The sequence below is a fragment of the Macrosteles quadrilineatus genome, unplaced genomic scaffold, assembly GCF_028750875.1.
Source record: "Macrosteles quadrilineatus isolate MER2022 unplaced genomic scaffold, UCM_ALF_1.0 Scaffold_7__1_contigs__length_78375512, whole genome shotgun sequence".
NCBI lineage: Eukaryota > Metazoa > Arthropoda > Insecta > Hemiptera > Cicadellidae > Macrosteles > Macrosteles quadrilineatus.
Genome location: NW_026542600.1, coordinates 40,662,822 through 40,683,362, shown reverse-complemented (window position 1 = coordinate 40,683,362; position 20,541 = coordinate 40,662,822). Strand labels below are relative to the sequence as shown.

Sequence of the window (20,541 nt, the reverse complement as noted above, 5' to 3'; positions counted from 1 at the left end):
AATATCTATACACTATATATTTTTGGGGAAATTTTTAGAACTGTAAAACCACAATCAGTCTTGCCACAGCGAAACATGATTGCAAATATTTAACAGAAAACTCAGGATGGCGAATTGAGAATAAAACAACTTCTATGTACAAACTTTATTTACTTTTAGTGTGTCAAGGAACAACACAATGTAAAACAACTAAAAACTTCGTAGTTCTGCAAAAAAATAAATAAGCTATTAAGAAAATACAATATATTTTGACAAATGAATACTTTGATTAACTTTAAACTATATCTAACAGATAAACTGACATGCTAGTATATCAGAGAAGTTCTGATAACTACGGTGGTGTTTATCTTCTCAAAATAAGTTTTACAAGTGCATTGACTACAGCCTAAGCACACCAATGCGTTACACGATAATCCTAACACGTGATTAATATAGTAAACTAAACACTAAGTTTCCTGCCCTTAATGGCATATTATTTATTGGACAAAGTTTGAAAATATATATTATATTATATCCAATTTTTGTCTACAATAGTAGACCCCTCCACACATAACTAGATTTTCAGACTTATAATTTTAGGTTACAAGTTTGTTATTTGTTGAATAACAGTTGACTCGAATAATGTTAAATAGTAGAAACTTGTTAAACAAGTATCAAAATCCAAAAATATGACAAAGAGATAAGGATAGTTTTGCTAAAACGTACAGGTTAACAAAACATTAAAAATTTTAATGTTCTTTGAAAAATGTATAAGGTCAACTGACCTATATTTGCCACTCATAATAAAAATGTTTACACTAAATTGGTACAGATAAAAAATGTTTGGATGAAAGCAATTGTTGCCTTTTAATAAATTAGTGTTCTGGTTCTCATTAAAATAAATTTTAAATGTAGGAAACATTGACATAATGTTCAAAGCTAACAACTTTGTTAATAGTAAGAGTATTTTATTTTGTTGATTAGCAACAAATATGTTCTATTTGTCATTCACATTTTGCAGCAAAGGCCCAAACAGATCACATTATAAAAGAGGTAGCTAAATCCCACACCATTTTGTTTGGACCTACTATAAATTATATGTTTTCAATTAAGATATTTGACAAAAGAATTGAAGGGGATTTGATTATTGAAAAAATTACCATTTCAATCAAAACAAACAAAATAAAGCTTAGTTAAAAAATATAGCTAGTTCTCTGCAGACTGCAGTCATTTGATTTACTAGTTCAAAGCTAAATTAATTATTATATAGTCTTACAAGTTACTTACTACTACAAACTGGTTAGGCATATTTTGGCTGTATTGTTCTTGAGATTATGTTTATTTCTTTTAAAAATTAGTGCCTCATTAGTCGTTAAAGTGACTGAAGTATATTTTAGTACCTACATAATAAATTTAAAATTTTTAAATGTTATAGAGACCTTTTCTAATTAAACTATTGGAAGCCAAACTGTTGGATTACAAAGTCATTCCGGATGGTATTGTTGAACAAAATCTGGTGGTTAAAGTACTAACAATACATTCTTGTAAAGCCAATGAGAAATATGAATGGGCTGATGGGCATATTTTTATGAGCTAAAATCTTAGATTAGCATATAACAAATGAAAAAAAAAAATTACAAGTCAGGAAGGGGTAAGTTTTTAGATAGTTTACCCAAAAATATTACAAACTACTATTGTTGCTATCCAATAGTAATTCAATTCAAAACATCTTTATTCATTAGTAAATATACAGCATAAGTTATTTACTTCCATAACTCTTTACTGTCGCCTATTATTGTAACTAAAAATTTTATATTTATGAAATACATATAAATATGTATTACATGATTTAATTTACACCTATGGGGTACTGAATCTGTTCATATTATATTTGAAGGAAAAATGATTACTTCAGGCCAATCAAAAGATGAAATTGAACATTTGCCTAATTTTTACATTTTATATTTTAGTAAAAATTGCCACTATTTATTTATGTACTATCCTTATAAACATATAAAAGACTACAAACAAATTTCACCTATATTTTATCGAAGAAAATATCTATGGTCTGTATTTTATCAACATCCTACCGGACTGCAGTTATAGTCATAGTCAATGCTCTACAAAAAAATCAGTACTTCATATTCATTATAATTAACAGTAAGTAAAGCAAGTTTTAACAGGTTTACTATCACCATCAAACCATAAATTTGTAAACAGAGGAATTTCTTGCTATGGGAAAAAATAGTAGTAATATCTGTCACTTTTAAAACATATATTATATTTCTTCACTTCTAACCAAGCGAGTTTCTTCAAATAAGAAATCTGTGTCCCCATTACTATACTAGGTGCCTTGTAAGGTTAGAATCAAAAGCATTTATAAATATTACTTCACTATATTTTACTGTTAGAAGCATAATACGTAATCATATCACTACTTTAAACAGCTTATTAATAATGATATATTTATTTACAAGTCGTCCTCAAACACTTATTAAATAACATACAAACCATGAACAAACAATAATTGTGGCCATCACTAATATAACTCTGTCAGAGGGCTGAGCATTTTATGGCCCACAGTCGTTAATTAGCCATACTACTTTTAGGTCGTAGAGTACAGAGAAAATATCTGAATCTTACTAAACTGACAAATAGTTAAACTACCTAAGAAAATTATTTAACCGTACACAATTCCAAAACATTAGCAATGTCCACAATAATAACAAAACCTAGTTTAATCCTCAAAACAGGCTTATACTTAACGTCATCACCTGGCACGTAACAGTTATATATTATTGTTTACCATATAAGTATTAGTTTCAAATGTAAAAAAACAAGTATACTTGGAGGAACATGTTTAGCACCAAACACATCAAAGCGAGTTAGTTTTAGGCACAGGTTCATATATACAAAACAACAACTGGATCGATAATATACTTTGGCTTTGGTGCGTCAGGTGCATGTGATGATGTTCCTTCCTATGTGAGACACGCAGGACAAAAACGCTACACAATGTTACAAACTTCAAACCAAAAATACACACAAAAATAAACACTACTATTTAAATATACACTTGTAAAAGGGCAACATGTATCCACATAAAATGTTTTAACAAAATAAATAATGCGTTAAAATGGACTAAAATTCAATAAAAGGTCCAACAGTAGGTGCTCTATTGTCTGTAACCAGTAAAGTCCTGCGATCGGCTGCATAGGCTAAGTTTGAATACTTAGTGTCGACTGATGAAAGGTAGTGGAATTGAGTAAACTGTATAACTGACGTGTTAAAACAATTTGTGTCATACAATTAATTCTTATTTGGACTTAGTTGAGTTGTTTTCTCTGTACATGGTTGTTTTAAGCCAGTTAAAAAGAGTTCCAACTGTACTTGAGTAATACGCTTACAATAAAAGAATAAGATAAATAACAATTACCTGCTACGGATACAATTACAGGGTGAATTACTTATACACAGTCAACTACGTATTTGATATACACAAACCTTAACTGCAAATTGTACTTCCTAACATATTGTTGACAACCTTTTCAAGGAGTATAACAAAAGATAATAGAAAGCAGTTGATATATCATTGGTGTTGTATGTTTAGGGTGTTTCATGTTCTTTGCCCTTTCTCTGCTGAACCTAGTGATGGAAGTGTCATTATTGGAATCAATAGTAATTTGGGTGCCAGATATTGGGTGCAGCTCTTCATTTACTATTTATAGTGAAGTATTGATTGTATTTATCATTGTTATTTATATTTGGGGATCATTTAAAAGTATTTTTTGGATAACTGTTACAGTAAAGCATCAACTATCCGGACTTATTGTTGCAAGGCATCATTCAGATAATCAATTTAATTTTGATTCAATTATAGCCCTAATTTATACATATAATTGAAGAAACTGGTCATGTATCAATTAGTAGTGGGCTATAACATGTAAATTAAACCCTTTAATAAAAAAAAATTACATATACAGTGAATAAAATACGTTCCAAAGATATAACAACAAATAAAACGTTTAACATATTTTTTACAAATACACTTAAAAGAAGACTGAAAGTTAATTAACACATTCGCTGCGGCACGTCAAATGGCAGGCGTATCCCCAGTGTGACGCAGCCCGCAGCGTCGAACAAACCCGATTGCCGCGTGTGATTTGCTTTCCAATTTCGGTGTGACGAATAGCAAATAACGTGTGGGGATGTCCTGCTTTACGAGAGTCGACGTAGTTCGCTAAACACCCACAGATAGCAGCACTGCTTGGAACATAGCGGGTCCCATTGGAATTGTATAGCCAAATGAAGGGAAAAAGACAGGACAAAAAGTTGATTTTTAAGCTTGCCAGACGGGGATTTTACAGGGAAATTTAATACCAACCTACACCACAACAAAATGCAAGTCACACACTACAAGCTAACGTGGTATAGGTCCGCTTTCAGTATCGACCGACGCTAGAGCAAAAACGAAGATATACATAAGGCATTGCCGAGCGTTCCCGATCGGGTACGGACGCACCGTACCGTACGGGGGCCGAGCACCGCACCCGATCAGGAACGGCCGCACTCAACGTGTTAAGTTTACTTTATTAAAGGTTAAGGTTGCTAACAAAAGAAATGAAATCAAGATGGTGAAGTCTTGTATGGACAGGAGAGTTAACATGCACTCAACAATCAACATTGAGTTAAAACCTGAACTACAAAATGAATAATGTCTAGCATGAAAAACAAAACATACGTTTATACGTTTTAAAGCCATTTTACTGAAGAGATGGTTAGGTAATTGATGCTTTACTGTATTCATTTGTTTGTCCTCGACTAGAGGAGATTAATCATAAAAAAGACCAAAATTGTATTTGTGGGGTTGTTTTTGAGTATATCATTTTGTAATTGCAGTAAGGTTTTCCATTTCATCTTCTGCATCGTAATGTATCATTCTGTCAATTTGAAACCAAGTTTGCTTTAGTGATTGCAGCAGTTTCTTTGGACTTCTTTACTCATTAATAAGATATCTACCATCCAGGAGTTTTTCTACTTCAAGAGGAGTATGAGTAGAGTAACTAGTCATTGTTTATTTAATCTTGCAGAATAGTCACCAAATTTTCAACTTAATTATTGCATTTTAATGTGTTTGTTAACATGCAAGGTTGTAACATCATTGCCCTGTACCGTGCCACCTTTCCTTCCATCTTGTGGTTTTGTTTACTCCTCGAGGAGCGACTTCCATCTTGCTTTATATATGAATTGATCATATGGCAGTTGAGCAGAACCATTTCCTATCGCAGCACTTAATTTACTATTAGTTGTAGATCAGATGATATATCATCTTTGTCATTTGTTTAAGGCTCTGTTTGTTCTTTTTCATGTTTTTCTGTTGGTATTGGAATCATAAGTAATTTAATTAAGTTTAATTCCTTATTTACCAAAACAATAAAAGACATGAGTTTTTTTTTAGTCAGTGTTGTTAATTCAGTTTACAAGAAAAAAACTTATAACCAACAAAAGTGTTGTGGAAATACAAAGATGAATATTTTTAGTCTTATAACAGTAAACAATAAATTGTGTATATAGTAAAAGTAATTTTTTGGTCTTAACAAACATTAAAAGGTAATATTGTAAATATAGCTAAAAGTATATGGCTGAATAAGAAATAGGTAGGTCTGCTGCATACTTCTGTTAATATGGAAGAAAGTCTAATATTAAAATATACCTTCGTTCTTTCAACCCTAAACAGTCTATACTTACAATAACACAAAAAGCCTTATAAAATAGTTAAAACTAGAAAATCTAAAATAATACTAAAATTGTAAAAAGCATTTGAAAACACAACTTATAAATCTAAAATTGAACATTCCCAATATATTTCCTTTCTGTTCCCTTCATAAAACGTAAGCACGGTTCAATTACCCTGAACAAAATCATGCTCGAGTTAAGCTATTCTAAATGTTAAAAGGTCGTCTCATTTGTCTTGTACAAATCAATGAAAAATTAGCGGTTTAATCCATTTTGATTTAAAAATCTGAAACCCGTCATTGCAAATTGAATATTACCAATATATTTTCTATTTCCTTCATAAAATTTATGTATGCATGATTCAACTACCCTGAAGAAAATCATGGTCAATTTAAGCTATTCTAAATGTTAAAATATCCACTCAGTCGTCTCATACAAATTAATGTAAAATTAGCTATTTAAGCTATTTTGGCTTTAAAATCAAACTATCCCCCCCCCCCTGTTGACTAATATAGATCAAGTTTGCAGTCTATTTTTAAATACAGTCCTCAATTCAGTCGGGTGCCTAAACTTATATGAGATCCTACATTTTAAAAGACAAACATTGACTGAGACTTATGTAGCGAGCCAGGGATGGTATCTTAGAGATTCTTTGCTGCGATCTCCATAGTCGTAAGTGATCTCTTCTCCAGGCTGGATATCCTCCTTGGCTATCAACACCAAGTGAGGAACATTTTCAATGACCACAGTCTTGGTGGTCAGATTGCCGTTACGAGAGTGGTTGACCAGCCTTCCGAGTCTGTCAGATTCCGCTGTCGCATCCACACTGTCAATAGATCAAAAACATCAATATATATATATATATATATATAAATGTGTGTGTGAGTATGACCTTAAAACAATTGAAAGTTGTTCCTGTTGTGTGCTTCAATATTTGGATTGCCACTCACTTGTTACAGTGGGGCACCGTTAGGTCTAAACAACAGTAGAGCAGTCTAAAAGTCCTACTCTCGAGTCCCTGAACAAATTGACAATACTGATGAAATGGGCATGAACACAAACACCTTAATTCAACAAATGGACCAGAATGTCAATAAAACCAAGCGAAACACATTATCAAGCAACTTTTAATGTACATTTTATGCCATCCGCAAAAAGACATCAACAATGTTAAAGCTCAATTTGACATCAAAGATTCTGTTATTGATGCCGTATATACGTGTGGGACTAGGTACAACACACAACATTTGGTGTCATGGAAATATATTCAAATACTTATTATTGCAATAAGAAAAAAGTTTTAGCAAATTTCGAAAAGGGAAGTAGCTATTAGGCCCATTCTATACGCTCTACAGAAACCATTGCTCTAAATTGGGGTGTCTCACACGAGTGGGATTCACGACGCGGATGGATGCGGCCGTAGGTGTGGGCCCGGAGTTGACGTTGATGTTGGCGTCTAACCTGCGACGGGAATCCCGCCCAGCCATCATACACGTAGGTATCAACGCTCGTGGCAGCTCACTTCACATAATAGTGTCCAGTTGTGATAAATTGTGTTTAACAAGGTTCGGTGTATTTTTTGATCACATGTATTTTACAATAAATATTGATCGGCTAGTAAGTTAGTAATGTGTTTAACATTTAGCGGATTTTATTTACTTACGCTGCTACAGGGGTATATTATAGCTATGCTATTTACAAACGTTTTTGTGGCAGTAAAGTTTGATTTGATTTGATCCCGTAAATATCCCAAAACAAAAGACAACGGAAAACCAGTTCTGGACTTATTCCCAAAGATTTGCAGGATCCAAAACAAAAGTTAAAGAAGAATCAGGCAATGGCATGTCACACGACAATCTTATAGTTAAGTATTAAGTTGTGTTGTGATTGTGACAGTCAGTGTTGTTGCGTGTGATGGCCGGCTGTGCATTAGTCTTCAATGCTCCTAAATGTGTGTTCTTGTGTGCTACATCTTGTTTTTTTTTTTTTTTTTTTTTTATGGAAGAGGACAACTTATGCAAATAATTTTAAATAAGCAGACAAGGTTTGAAAAGGAAACTATGTAGTCGTCTGAAGCTGAAATAGGATTGACGACGTGAAGGTATGAAAAGATTACAATTTGCAGTAACTGTACATCATTTGACTCACCAATACTGAACATTGTGGTGTTTGAAGTAGTACATATAACATCCAGTGTTCTGATCTTGGGAATAAACTTGCTCGCGTTCTCGGGCTTCTTCGCTGGAGATTAGTTCCCCGACGTACTCCACCACAAACTGACCTCTGTAGAAGGGGCGAACTGCGACTACACCCCGGCCTTTGCCCTCGAACATGTGGACCTGAGATACAAGAATTATTGTTTACTTTTTTATCTAGGACACTAAACTCTAGTCCGCCGATAATGTTAGATCATTCTACAATAAACAACCTAACCTCACTAAAGAATGTATTTGATTGGCAAAACTACAGCAGACCATCCTGTGTATGGAATCAATTTGAGACCAAATTATCAAACAGAAATAGAGTACCGTAGTAACTTGAGCTAACTTTAAGTTTATACTTCCACTTTATAAACTTAAACTGTTTTTCTTTCAAATTAATATGCTATGGAAGGCTGTAACTCAATAATTTTGCAATCAGAGGAGGTTCTGTTTTTTAATGTTAAATATTAGGCCTATGTTATTTATTATATTTTACAGTCTAACCTTGATATAACGAACCTTGATATAACGAATTCCTTGATATAACGAATTTTTTTTTAATCCCCTAGAACTCTCCATAAGACACAATGTATGTTTTACCTCTACATAACGAACAAACCATAAGAACGACCTTGATTTAACAAATTTTTCGTGATTTCGGCTAAAATAAGACACCTCAATATAACGAATTTATCATTGTCAGAACCTTTACATTACGAATTTAACCTCCGCATAACGAATTGTCTACGTCTTTCCCTCGATATAACAAATCCCCCACCCAATTATTGTTTTAGGAAAATCTGTTTCTTTATCAAATGAAATGGAAAGGTCACGTCATCGCTTGCGCTAACATTCGTATGCTCCGTTTTACATCCTTGTCTGCTGTCGCTGCGCGCGCTATGTTGCAACCGAGAACTGATTTCATTCACTGAGGACTGATGACGACGTAATGTTTAGTAAGCTGTGATTGGGCGATATGGGACAGCTATGGTGAATTGTACAATTTTTGGATAAAGAGAAAACTAAGAAAGTATATAAAAACAAAACCAAAGAGAAAGAATAGCAACATCGTTATTTTAACATTCCTTTTACGAGTGTTTTTATTATCCTTAAGTTGGCTATTATTATACACTTTTTTAATGACTTATCTAATAATTTATTGTTTTCAATACGATTTGTTTCAACTAGCAACACCTATAGTTGATGATTATTATTGACATTCCTCTGTTGTGATAAATCAGTACTGTAAAAGTAGCCTACCGGCCTATCACGAGCAGTAGCTTACAAAACTTTCTACTGTTTTGTTTTGTTCTTTAGAAACGTAAACATAAAAGTCAGTAAAATATACCCCAAACATAAAAAAGGACCAACTGAAAATGCTCAAAACTACAGGCCCATCTCTCTCATCTCCAGTTTCTCTAAAATCATAGAAAAAATTGCTCTGGCTAGATTAATGGCACATCTTAATCATAACAAACTCTTAACTGACAGCCAACATGGCTTTCAGAAGAATAAATCTACATCCTCAGCTATAACAGCACTAATTGAGTACGTCCTAGACCAGATAGAAAACGAACAATACATTTCCGCCATCTTCCTTGATTACAGTAAGGCTTTTGACTGCATGGGCCACGACCTGATATGCAAGAAACTCGAAAGACTCGGTATAAGAAACTCTGCGCTAGAATGGTTCAAAAGCTACCTAACGGGACGTTCACAAGACGTGGAACTGAAAAACTCATCAAATGAAGTCACAGAAAGTTTCAAATCTTCAAATAGCAAGCTGACGAGAGGAGTTCCACAAGGCTCTGTATTAGGCCCGATTCTATTCATCTTATTGACTAATGACTTCCCCAAACAAATTGAAAGTGAAAATGCTGTTGCAATCATGTATGCAGATGACACAACCATTTTGATCAAGGATAACACAGCCCAAAACCTTTACCTTAATTCAAAATCGATCCTAAATAAAGCTATCCTCTACTCAAAGAACAATGACTTAGCAATAAACCCCACAAAAACTACAACTCTGAATTTCAGTAAGAAAAAAGACATAGTCCCTCAATTAGAGGATGTAACAACAGAAAACCACACAAAATTTCTCGGTGTTATCTTTGATAACAAACTAACATGGAAAGAGCACATCAACCAATTAAGCAAAAAAATCAGTACTGGAATATATGTCGTCAGAAGAATAAACTACATAGGCGGACTCTCCGTGGCCAAAACAGCTTACTTCGCACTGGTAGAGTCGCATCTTAGATATGGCTTGACAGTGTGGGGAGGAACTTCAACAAAAAATATGAATCGAATTCTTGTCCTTCAAAAGAAAGCCATAAGAGCCCTCGCCAACCTTGTCCCACCACAGACTTGCAGACTAGCATTCGCAAACCTAAGAATCCTCACAGTGGTGTCTCTCTACATACTTGAATCTGTGAAGTATGTGAATGAAATAAACCCCCCAAGAAACCGAGACCTGCACCACTACAACACCCGTCATGGCTCTAAATTTGCACTACCAGTTCACCAAACAACTCTTTGGGAGAAAAAACCTTCCTACACCGGCTGCAAGCTGAGGAACCATCTACCTGACTACCTGAGAGACCTGACTGGCAACAAGCTACACCAGGAGTTGAAGAAGTGGCTAATTGCAAGACCCTTCTACTCAATAAAGGAATTTTATGAAAATTAACATGTACAATTCACTATTGTATTGACACTATTGTAATTCTTGACGATTTAACAATAAAGAATATTGTATTGTATTTACATGGTTTATGACTACGCAATACAGTGTTTGGCTAGGTTTTAGGAGGGTTAGATTAAGCTGTGATTTTAAACTTCCAGTTTTTAACCTGTACCAAGGTCATGATTGTCATGATTGCGTAATACAGTATTCAAGATCCCTCCCCTTTATTATGCCGGATAATTTAGGTTCTACTGTACAATGTAAACACTGCACTGTAAAGTGTTGTAGCCTATGCTAATTTAATTGTATTTTAATGAAGTCAAATCCCGACCTATATTGACCGACGCTGGTTCTGAACCTCAACTTAGCGAAATTCCTGCAAACCTAACCTCTATATAACGAACCTCGTTTTAACGAAATCCTTGATATAACGAATATTCAGTTCGGTCCCTTCAGATTCGTTATACTGAGGTTGGACTGTACTCCTTATACATTCTAAAAATCTCAAAAAGCTAGTAGCTTAACTTCACTCAACTTACTTCAAGACCTTCTTCTTGTTTGGCTAAAACTGCTTCTTCCAGGCACCTTTGCTTCTCTTCCAATACAGTCTTTTTAGTTTTGCGCACACTGCGGCGGACAGGGAAATATTCTGTCAGTTTATGGTTATTGTTAACTGATCTGTTACTCAAAGGGCCCACAATCGTCTTCATCGGCTGTGAAGGACATCTGAAACAAAACCCATTATCAGCTCACAATTACAATGATAGCTCTGTGATATACCGTTTTTATTAAAATCAACTTACTAATGAGTTAAATTACAATAGTTATTTATTTTTGTATAGTGTGCAAAATGGCTCTTTGAAGCACTTGAGAGAAATAGGCATGTTGGGGAAGTTTCTCGAATGCAGTAACAACACTTTACGTCCGGGTTACACATAATATTTTTCCTACAAATAATATAGCCTAAAGCATATAAATAATAGGTGAACTATTACTATGCATTTTCAGAAATTAACAAATCCAAACCTAAATAAAATTGTTTCACAAAAAAATCAAAACCTAAATGAAATTGCTTGCGAATGTAACAAATAACAGCCTTGGAATGAAATTTCACAAACATAATGAATCAAAATCTGAATGTCATTTTTTGTTTGAAATGTTATACAACAGGTTATAGGTTAAGTTAAGTCCAATTTGTTGAACGACAAATAAAAATCGCCCCAGCTGATTGATTTAGTAGCGTTGCCACCCTGTTTTCAAGTGAACACTTATTACGTGCCTAATGTTTGCACACTATTTTGTGTTTATTTAGTTGAAATACCAGAGTGCGGGAAAGTAAGTACCGGTAAATACAGGAATCAGCTGCTTCGCGTGTTATATTCAGTGCAAGACCCACTTTGTCAAGTAACTGTAGGAAAAACATTTTTGGTTAGCAACTTTACAATAATCTACCTGCCATAATCAAAGATGTGAAAAACACCTCTAAATTTAAAAAAATTTAAAAAGTCTTATCCTTTATCTTAATTGTGTTACTCAGTAGTTTATTGCATATGCAGATCCTTAAATAATATGCAAAAAGAGGACAATTCTTGAGCGTCAGGAATTAACCAAATTACCAAGAACCAAGAATCAATCATGGTCATTCGCCTATAGGATCTGATGATGATTGGAGTGTCCAATCAAAATTGATCACCAATTACCATCTTTTATGTGTATTTACCTTCTTGTGAGTCAACAGTATACGTGTAAATATATTATTACAAGTTATTAGACATATATTACAAGAGTTATTAGACATATTTTTTGTTTTTCATGAACTAATCATAAAGACGCACTACTATATTATGTGTTTCAACTATTTCTGTGAACCTGATGGAAATTTGTGAATTACAATGACTTTAAATTAAAATCAGTAATTTATCAGTGACATCCTGATAGGCCTAGTGCTTACTCTGTAGGAAGTTTAACTGTCACCTTGAAGCTTAATAGGGAGGTCTACTTTGTCATTGCTGTTTTATACAGGTAATAAGGTGTATAAGGTGACCTAAATATTTTTCATTAAAGGATCCTACTACTCTTAAAATTACTATCTAAAAAAAACATCACAAAATATCTGCAACTAAAGTAAATACACTAATGGTAACTTACTTCTTTTTCGTCTTATTATTTTTCTTTTGGCACTGTAGAGGGAATCTATGAAGAGCACTTGATGAAGACAATGCTGGTGATGTCAGGGAGGGGGGAGGTGGAGGGGGAAGCATTTCGATTTTGTGAGGACTCGGAGTACTCTGTCCAAGTTTATTCATGTTCGGAATCGGACTTGCCAGAAGACCGTCTCCCACTTCGTTTCGACGAGTGACATTGCCTGCATTGGGGTAAAATACAACTACAATAGATAGGTTAAAAAAGGTTCATTTTTTTAGCTATCAAGAGCTTAACTAAATGGAGAAACTTTTCTCTTGCATTAGAAAAGGATAAATGATTGGTAAAATCTTAAATTGTTGCACTGCCTCTGGTATTACAGCGACTAGGGCTGTAGAGACTACATTTAATCTCAGAAAATGTAGCCAATAGAAGAAAATAAAACAAGGTGACATTTATTTTAACACTTGGCTCATTGTTTTAATGACTCTACATCATAAAATTAAACAGCATTTAAAAAAAGAGGATCAAGACAAATCAACACGTGGTTGTACGTCACCATTTTTGTATACAAAAGCCTGGCTCAATCATAAATCTCAGACTCGCACACCTCTATTATTATTTATTAATAAGATGAGTAATATTTAAATCATTAATTATTTCAGGTAGGCTTTTATAACTTAAATAAGAAAAAGTAGGCCAAATAATTCTTACGATTATTTTGTTGTTGCTGCAAAACACAGATGGTGCTGGCGTGGCGGCGAGGGGAGGTCCTACCAATCACAACGGGTATTTGAGGGGAAGGCTGCTCAGCCTTAGGCACCTGTGGTGGGAAGAAGCGTGTGATCGGAGCTGGAGACGTAGGATTGTGAGATAACTTCCCTTGGAACTGCCTTTTAGTCATCCTTAAATCAGTGTTCTCTTCCTCCGTTGAATCCCTATACTTAGTAGAGATAGGTTTTGTTTTTCTCTTCCCTAAACAAAATAATATAAAAAATGATAAAAAGAAATAAAAATGTGATATTATATGAGGCATTCATAAATGCAAACTTAAGGTCGCCTGACCCTTTCTAAGACAACCTGTAATACAAAAAGACGACAAAATGTTACAATCTATTTACAATATCATACTGTATACAACAATTAATAGTTACTTTATAAGCAGAAACTTAATACAAAACATAATTAAATAGGCTACATTTGAACTTTTCCCTCATCAATATTGGTCTTGGTTGGAGCAAAATATTACACAAAAATAAATACAGTAAACTTAGACCTTATTTTATTTGGAAAATAAACTTATTAACCCCATTCCATTATTAATGGAAGCTCAACTCAAACCAATAGCTTTTTACTCAAACCCAAAAAAATTAATGCTCAAAGTACAGACTTTTTGTCATGTTTATGAAAAATTTAACTTATTTGCTAAATTCTATGACAGGATTCCCAAGTCATTGAGGGGGAGGCTTGATGTGTCTTTATGCTGATGGCAGTACTACAGTTACAACTGTAGGCCAAACGGAGACCCATTACAATTGTAGACAATTAGACCTAATTTGTAAGAAGAAGTGGAACTAAGATCATTTATTTATCTTCTATCATAATAGACCTAGATGGATGGCATTTAGGTATAACGGCAATACATAATAGTCTTTAGTACCGGTACCTATGTTATATAGGACTATCTAGGCTACACAAAACTGACCTTTTAAATAAATTTAGAGACTGTTTTAAGACATATGATGTAAATAGTACGGAAGCCTATGTGATCTGAGCGATTTTCTCGCAAAAAAATAGTTAAAAACTAAAAGTGATAGGGCAAAATCATTTTTAAATTATTATGCATTCACACCGTTGGTAATTTTATTATAGCCTATATCAAGCAACAGCAGTAAGCACTTCAGTAAGTTCAGTTTATACATATCTAAGTTAACTGTTACATACTAGGGAATAGATAGCTATTTGAATCTAATTTTTTTAATATACGTTTAGGCCTACTGGCTTGCTAAGCTGCTCCACTATTGTAAGCATGATGTCACAACTTATTAACCGTTCTTCCTCTTATACCCCAAGGAGCCCATTGATGGTGTCGTAATAACATAAAACATATGACTAGGTACAAATATATTACGTGTTACGATCAAATGTAATAGGTTTATTTACAATTATTAGCTCTAAACCTGGACAGGCGTTTTTCAGCTTAGGCCTTATAGTAGGAATTCCTCCTACTACAGAAGAAGGCGCTGAGGATAATAACATCTTCTGGCTACAAAGCACATGTCGTCCCATCTTCCTGGACCTGGGTGTGTTGACTGTCTATAGCCAGTTTGTCCTCTACATCTTGATCCTGCTGAAAGTAAACATCCACCATTTCGTAGTCAGAGACAACATAAGTTACATAGTCACCATGCCCACCAAGCTTGTGACATCGATTTGCCGAGATGCGGCCTAGCCTGCTCACTGAAGAGTTATCCTCGGTCTGCGATAAGGTTGTTTAATTCCTTGCCGGTTCATGTGCACCACCTGGACCTAGATGACGGCCCTACATGACAGGCTGGTTAATAGGCCTCTTTAGAGCCTCGAAGAACTAGGGAACGAGCCACTTTTTAGCCATTGCCACAGTGTAAATAGTATCGTGTAAATAGTATTTTAGTAAATATGACGCAGTCATACCAATTATCATCAGTCAACAACATAGACTTCAAGTATCCAAGTAAGTATCCAAGTAGGTCTCTGAAGTAGCTAGCCTTCAGTAGGTAATAGGCTTTGTTTTTAAATATGCTGTATCTTGAAGAGTTCCCTTTTATTGAGGTGTAGGATGGAGCTTGGCAACTTACTGCAGGTATACTGTTATGGCTCTATTACTGAAGGCCTTCTGAGTCCTTGATTGCCTAACTATAGGGACATTTGGTCAGGTACGATGCATAGTAAGATAATGATGCTTGATGCTTCTCTAGGAGGAAACTCCTCGGTAATTCTGAGCAATTACTTGGTCAACCCCAAACTTTTCATATTTTACTACGGTCATAAGGATGTTCTCAGAAAACAAGAAACATATAATTCAAGCCCCGCAAGGCCATCGTACAGGTTGCCGAGCGATAAGAAGGTTCAAAGTCCACGCGATAACAGTGGCTCGCAGGAGACGCACGGAAGGTTGAAATGCTAGGCCAGTTGTAACAGTACCGGTACCGTTATGTTAGGTCAGGTTAGGTAAGGTAAGGTAAGGTAAGGTAAGGTAAGGTTAGGTAAGGTAAGGTTAGGTTAGGTTAGGTTATAAATTAACCACATTCCACACGTTGGTTTTATGAGTTAACCTAACCTAACCTTGCGGGGCATGAATTATATGTTTCTTGTTTTCTGAGAACATCCTTATGAGTTCTCACCCTTATGAGAAGTTTGGGGTTGACCAAGTAATTGTTCAGAATTACCAACTTCTCTATATTATCTAGGCCTAACACATATATAATGCAGGCGAGGATATAGTGGCTAAGCACTGTCACAAGTATGCCCTGCCTGGTGAAGATAGGCTTGCAGTGAGCCAGATAATCACTGAGAAATGTGATTATTCATTGAGCTCTCTTTTGCATGGATGAAGATGTCTTCAGCCGTGGGTAAGTGTCCTCAGCACACAAATTGTTTGTCCAAGACATTAGGCACTAGCCTGGGATTGTTGTTCACATTACTTCGGGCTAGACCAAGGGGTTGTGGCATTATCACTTGGAGCATGTTTTACCAGACTGCATACAAGAAACTGTGTCTTCGGCTTTCAATTGTAACATGTTTTCTGTGTATAAATGTATGTTATAGAGAACAATTTGAAATATTCTATGCGACTCAAGTAGGCCTAGAACTAGGTAGGTGTTTGAGGCCTTCAGATGATTAAGACAGCACAGTGTCTAAAATAGGCCTATGAATATGCCTTCATTAAAGACAGGCCTAAGAGCAGACATTCAATCAGCCTTCCATAAACAGGGGGAAGAATTATAGCCTAGTTACAAACAAGATCAACATAACAAAACAGTTGAACTTAAGTTGGTTACAATTTGTTGCCAGTTTTAGCTGATGTCCTAACCTGAATTTTCAGTTGAACTAACCTTTGCTTAACCGTTAAATAAGAAATAGGTAATTCACTCACCTCTAACCATTCTTCAGCCTATCAAAATAAAATATGTTTTTCAGTCATTAAACACCATAATGCTCCATAAAAATGATGCCCAGCGCCAATTTAAAAACTACTGTTAAGTATGGTTTACTAGGACAGGTACTAGTTATCATCTAACAGAAATCAAAATAAAAATAAACTCCACTTTCAAATGCAGCCTAAGAAAACGAGCCGGTTTCATCAGATTGAATTGCATTAAAAAAGCATTTTAAATTTTGTCAAAAAATATGATACAGCCTTCCGATTTAACAATTTAACTTTAAAAATGTATTATAATTAATATTACTTATACACTTCTGAACAATTTCCCAAGCCTCTGATTGGTAGAAAGAAACCTACACATTGATCAAGACAAACTCTAAGGACAGAGACAGAGAGCAAGTAGTTTCTGTGGTTGACCAATAGATGGTGTTAATTCAAGCATTTTGTTAAATGTTCAAATAAGGCAGGCTTGTTTATTTAATATAAAATCTGCTCCTTTAAAGAAGTTAATCCAAATGATTATAGTTATAAACAAACAAGTTACCACGTTTAATAAGGAGTAGTTGATAAATCACAATACAATTGATTTTGATTGATAATTCATGGCAATTTCAAATACTGAATTAATAATATTATAAATATCGTGTCATTGCGTCTACCTAAGCCGGCAAGACGAGATCGTTCTTGTGAAGAAAAAGGCCGCTAAGGTGACTCAGTCAATTGAGATAAATTTTATTAATATGCCTAGTCTGTAACATTGGAGTATTAGTAACTTTTGCAAAAAAAATCAAACATAGGTGGTTTCTTCCCTCTGTCCCAAAGTCGAAGGTACTCGGTCCAGCAGTAGAAGACTGTTTATGTTGATATTTTTTGCAGTACAGTTTATACTGTACTCCTATAGGCCTACAGTAGGGAAAGTGTAAGAAGACACGTTCAACAAGGATGTAGACTTATATGACACGGATCTCCCATGTATAGCGTCAGGGAGCACCCTAGGTAACATACACCTACCGAACAGTCCTATAACCAGATATCCTGGTGGTCGATGGAGTGAAACCTTTGGTAAAAAAGAAAGGCAATTTATGCGTGCCGTGGGGAGAATTAGGCAAAGACAGAGGAGCGCATCAGCACCTACCGACCCTGGCAGGAAAGCTGGAACTTCAGTTAATCCAAACCTAGGCTAATCGGTATCACGGGGAGTTGGATTATTGCCTCACCCAGTTTTTGCCTGGACACGACTGATTTTGTTCTTAACTAATGATCAGGGCCGATTCGGGGGCTTGCATATACTTACCAGGGCACTTCACAACGATTGACAGGGAACGGGAACACGCTTTCTTTCGCTGTCCGTATAGGGAAGAACCCCACCTGGAGGCTTAACACTATTAAAGACTGCTGTCGGTGGTATATGCTATGAAAATCATGCTTTGAAATAATATAGTTCATGCTACATGCTATGAAAATCATTAAATACTACATGCAAAAGTGCATTCTACTGTACATGCTAAGTTTGTGCTGACGGTGTACACTATGAAAAATCGACAAATAATTTACAAGGCAATAATCCTAAGAGGAGGATTAACATTAATGTCAATCCTCCTAGCCACAAGCTGACCATATGTGTGCGTAAAAGCATTTTCCCGCCTCTCCCAACAAATTTTGTGTACCTACTCCAACGATAATATTTTTTTGAAAATTTGCACTTTTAGGGTTTAAAAGTTTTAAATTAATATGGGGTTCTGCAGAGCTCCAATTTCGGGTTAGACAGAATATATTCTTCTGAAAAACGCTTGCTAATAAAGACCTTTTTATTTATTTATTATTTTTTATTTTGTTATTCAAATTAGATGTTTCAAGTTTGATTCAAACTTGAAGAGTGGGAACTTCGATACATGATTTTAACCTGAATCAAGTTTAAGGACCTATCCGAGCAAGCTTATTTCAAGTTTTCAGATTTGACAAATCAAACTTGTTTCAAGTTTGAATCAAGTATTTTTTGCTATCTGGGTCGGCTAAAAAGGGGTGTATAAAATGTAACATAATGTGTTACAACTACATCTAAGACTATTGGGTGTCGTTCGTTGGAGTTTAGAAACTCATACTCCTCCAAAGGAATTACGAATTGTTTGTGGAAATTGCAGATGAGGGGTCAAGCATTTGGATCCTTAGAAGCCAATATTTCGTGACTGAACTTCATATAGGCTATGACTCTATATTATTTTTAAACATTCAGTCCCTCATAAAAATAGAGAGGTGGATGTTCTCAAACTCATGAGTGACTTCGACTCCCACAATACCAGAAGAGAAGAGAATATGTACATAGATATTCGACGCTATGGAAGATTGTCGACGTTACGGAATTAGATAATGTAGGCTTAGAAACTCCGAAATGCAAAGTGCTGCTACCTCTTGGGTGGCCTAAGGAACTACTATCAAAATGATAACAAAAGTTTTAGAAATGGTGGATTCTGGGAATAACAATATGGCGGGAGCTACTGTAGTACAATAAAAAAGTGTCGTTTACCTAGGATTGTCCTTTACTGGCAAATGGCAAAATGCCCCGTCCTAAGAAAGCCGTAAGTAATATAAATGGATTTCTTCTGCTTTTAAGGTACTGGTACTATTAACACCATCGACTCAGCAGAATGATTTCTTCGCATCAGTTGCGGTCCATTCATACTAACATTGGAGGGTTTGGTTTAGTACGGTACTGTTGGGCATCTTGAAGAGAAGTGTTAGTTGAGCTTGAGTGAGGTGCAAATTTGTCAATTTGATAATTATAGTTTATTGTGAATTGTATTATCATAAACATTACAAAATTTGTTCTATAGAATAAAGAACATGTGTGCACAAGTGGTAAGTCTATAATTAATTATATCAGATGAGAAACGTATATTAGTCAGCCTCTGTGATTTTTTTTAGGTTAGGACTGTAGTTTTTTAAGAATTAAGAGTTGTGAAATCAGAGATTTATGTCGATAAGTGATATCAGGAGATACCTTCCCCTCTTTTGTAGACTAAATAACATACATACTACATAGCCTATGCAGCAGATAAAATAACAAAGAATAAATTTATGAAAAAATATATTTTAAGTTAAACAACTGTTAATTAGGCTACTAACTATATTGAACTTATCAACCCCCTGAATTTATTACTTGCCATAGGTAGGTCTACTGAATTTTATATATCTATTGGTTTCATCTACCCAATGACTTAATTTTGTACATGACTATTGGCTAATTTGATCCTCTTTATGATATCTTAAATCTTTTCCAATCAAAAGCCTTCTTTGCCATATAAAGAGTTTAAGTTTACTTGGCCCTTCTTCTATGGATTCTATTCAGGGGAAATTCTGCGTAATGTATTTATCTGGTAGACTTCTTCTCACTGGTCCCAGGTAATCTGCGTTTTAAACTTAGTAAGTAGTTTTGCACGGTCAACTTATTTAAGTTGCACTCAACTGTGCAAACTAGGATATCTTCTTGCTCAGCATAAGTTATAACTTAAAACGTGGGCACAAATCTACAAAAAAATGTTTGACTTATAGTCCCTATGTCTAACTTATTGGTTTTGGAAGGTTCCGTAGTATTTGGAAAAGCAACTCGTGAGGGAAATTTTATAAAAACAATTTAATAGATTGGTTCACTA

The 20,541-nt window shown here is 34.9% G+C and overlaps 2 protein-coding genes across 4 annotated transcripts in view; one reads left to right on the top strand and one right to left on the bottom strand.

Annotated features, from left to right (window-relative positions):
* Positions 1 to 143: 143 nt before the first annotated feature.
* Positions 144 to 17,213, bottom strand: LOC128997949 (histone-lysine N-methyltransferase PR-Set7). Of its 2 annotated transcripts, none has more exons than XM_054423800.1 (6): positions 16,883 to 17,213; positions 13,462 to 13,722; positions 12,754 to 12,970; positions 11,145 to 11,331; positions 7,864 to 8,054; positions 144 to 6,541 (listed from the first exon to the last, which is right to left on the bottom strand). In XM_054423800.1, exons 1-6 carry the CDS (start codon positions 16,890 to 16,892, stop codon positions 6,331 to 6,333), a joined length of 1,077 nt encoding a protein of 358 aa, XP_054279775.1. In that variant the 5' UTR covers positions 16,893 to 17,213; the 3' UTR covers positions 144 to 6,330. The 2 variants fall into 2 exon arrangements, with proteins under 2 accessions (XP_054279775.1, XP_054279776.1); XM_054423801.1 differs by lacking the exon at positions 16,883 to 17,213 and adding an exon at positions 14,911 to 15,032.
* Positions 17,214 to 19,351: 2,138 nt separating this feature from the next.
* Positions 19,352 to 20,541, top strand: part of LOC128999136 (protein strawberry notch) — a 56,534-nt gene continuing 55,344 nt past the window's right edge. The window contains exon 1 of one of the 2 annotated variants that reach the window (XM_054425508.1): positions 19,352 to 19,467. In XM_054425508.1, coding sequence (XP_054281483.1) covers positions 19,447 to 19,467 — 21 coding nt within the window. In that variant the 5' untranslated portion in view covers positions 19,352 to 19,446. Of the gene's footprint in view, positions 19,468 to 19,600; positions 19,748 to 20,541 lie in introns of those variants that run through there. The other variant, XM_054425509.1, reaches the window with a different exon arrangement.